This window comes from Perkinsus marinus (genome assembly GCF_000006405.1).
Source record: "Perkinsus marinus ATCC 50983 genomic scaffold scf_1104296962178, whole genome shotgun sequence".
Classification (NCBI taxonomy): domain Eukaryota; phylum Perkinsozoa; order Perkinsida; family Perkinsidae; genus Perkinsus; species Perkinsus marinus.
The window spans coordinates 1-1068 of record NW_003205527.1 but is presented as its reverse complement, the minus strand read 5'-3'; the positions used below and the strand labels follow the sequence as shown (position 1 = coordinate 1068).

The 1068-nt window shown below is 56.9% G+C and overlaps 2 protein-coding genes across 2 annotated transcripts; both read left to right on the top strand.

Moving 5' to 3' along the window:
- Positions 1–143: 143 nt before the first annotated feature.
- Positions 144–768, top strand: Pmar_PMAR007805 (rab9p40, putative; the record flags this gene model as incomplete). Its single annotated transcript, XM_002771947.1, has 2 exons — positions 144–465; positions 695–768. Coding segments are annotated over 2 exons (396 nt in total), but the record flags the coding sequence as incomplete, so codon positions are not given.
- A 92-nt stretch (positions 769–860) lies between these two features.
- On the top strand, positions 861–1017 carry Pmar_PMAR007804 (hypothetical protein; the record flags this gene model as incomplete). Its single annotated transcript, XM_002771946.1, has 1 exon — positions 861–1017. A coding segment is annotated over one exon (157 nt), but the record flags the coding sequence as incomplete, so codon positions are not given.
- Between the last annotated feature and the right edge of the window lie 51 nt (positions 1018–1068).

Genomic DNA, 1068 nt, shown 5'->3' with positions numbered 1-1068 from the left:
AGCAACAGTCGACAGTACCCGTATTGGGAGCCATTGACCAACTGTGTTGGAGAGACCCCAAGGGTCCGCAGTGGTCACACGGCGTGCATCTACCGATCGAGGTAGGCAAAGTCTGATGGTCCCACTTGAAGTTAGCTGGCCAGGTTCCTCTATATTTTTGGTGGCTTCGATGGCCAGCAGTGCTTCGACGACCTCTACCAGCTGGACCTGCACAGCCTGGCCTGGTCCAAGGTCGAGGGTCATGGCGACAAGCCCAGCGGACGGGCCTCCCACACTGCCGCCTCAGATGAACTGGCGGGGTCCATGTTTGTCTTTGGTGGTAGCGGCTCCCACTTTGGGTACACCAACAAGTGTGACCTGTACGAGTTCGCCTATGATACGAGCACATGGTCATTACTCTGCGAAGTTGGTATATCGACGGTCGCTTCCTCCCTGCGGCCCACCTCTGCCACCGATGGAGGCCGTGTTGGTGTCCCTGTCAGGGGAGCTGCTGAATCAGAGCCTCCACAAGTAGTAGCAGGTATTGGTGGTCCTCATACTGCTACTACTACGGTGAGCCCGGTGGGCACGTCGTTGGTTGTACTCATTCTATCAGGGAGACTCCCCACCGCCGACGACGCTTCAATTGAGCCCAGAGATGCACGATGCGCCGACAGCACGGTATGGCCAGTGCATGGTCCAGCATAAGGAGCAGCTGTACATATGGGGAGGAACCCATGGCACCAACTACCCGACCGACATGCATAGATTTGACCTCATATCCAAACGGTGGTTTGGCGTGGCGATGACAGGCGAGCAGCCAACTGGGAGGTAGGTCCAGACCACCACAGTTTTCTGTCGGTGGTACATCCTCGTGACAGGTACCGTCACCAAGCTTTGGTACGGAATGACTGTATGTATGTCTTTGGGGGCTCGGGCACGGCGCGTTATGGTGATGTATTCGAGTTCGATCTATGCACCAACACCTGGAAACGTCTGGTCTGCTCAGGGGTGGGCCACTTCCAACAGGGCAGGTCGGTGGGTGTCCCCGCTATGGCACTGCATGCTACGGTTCCTTCCAGATACGCT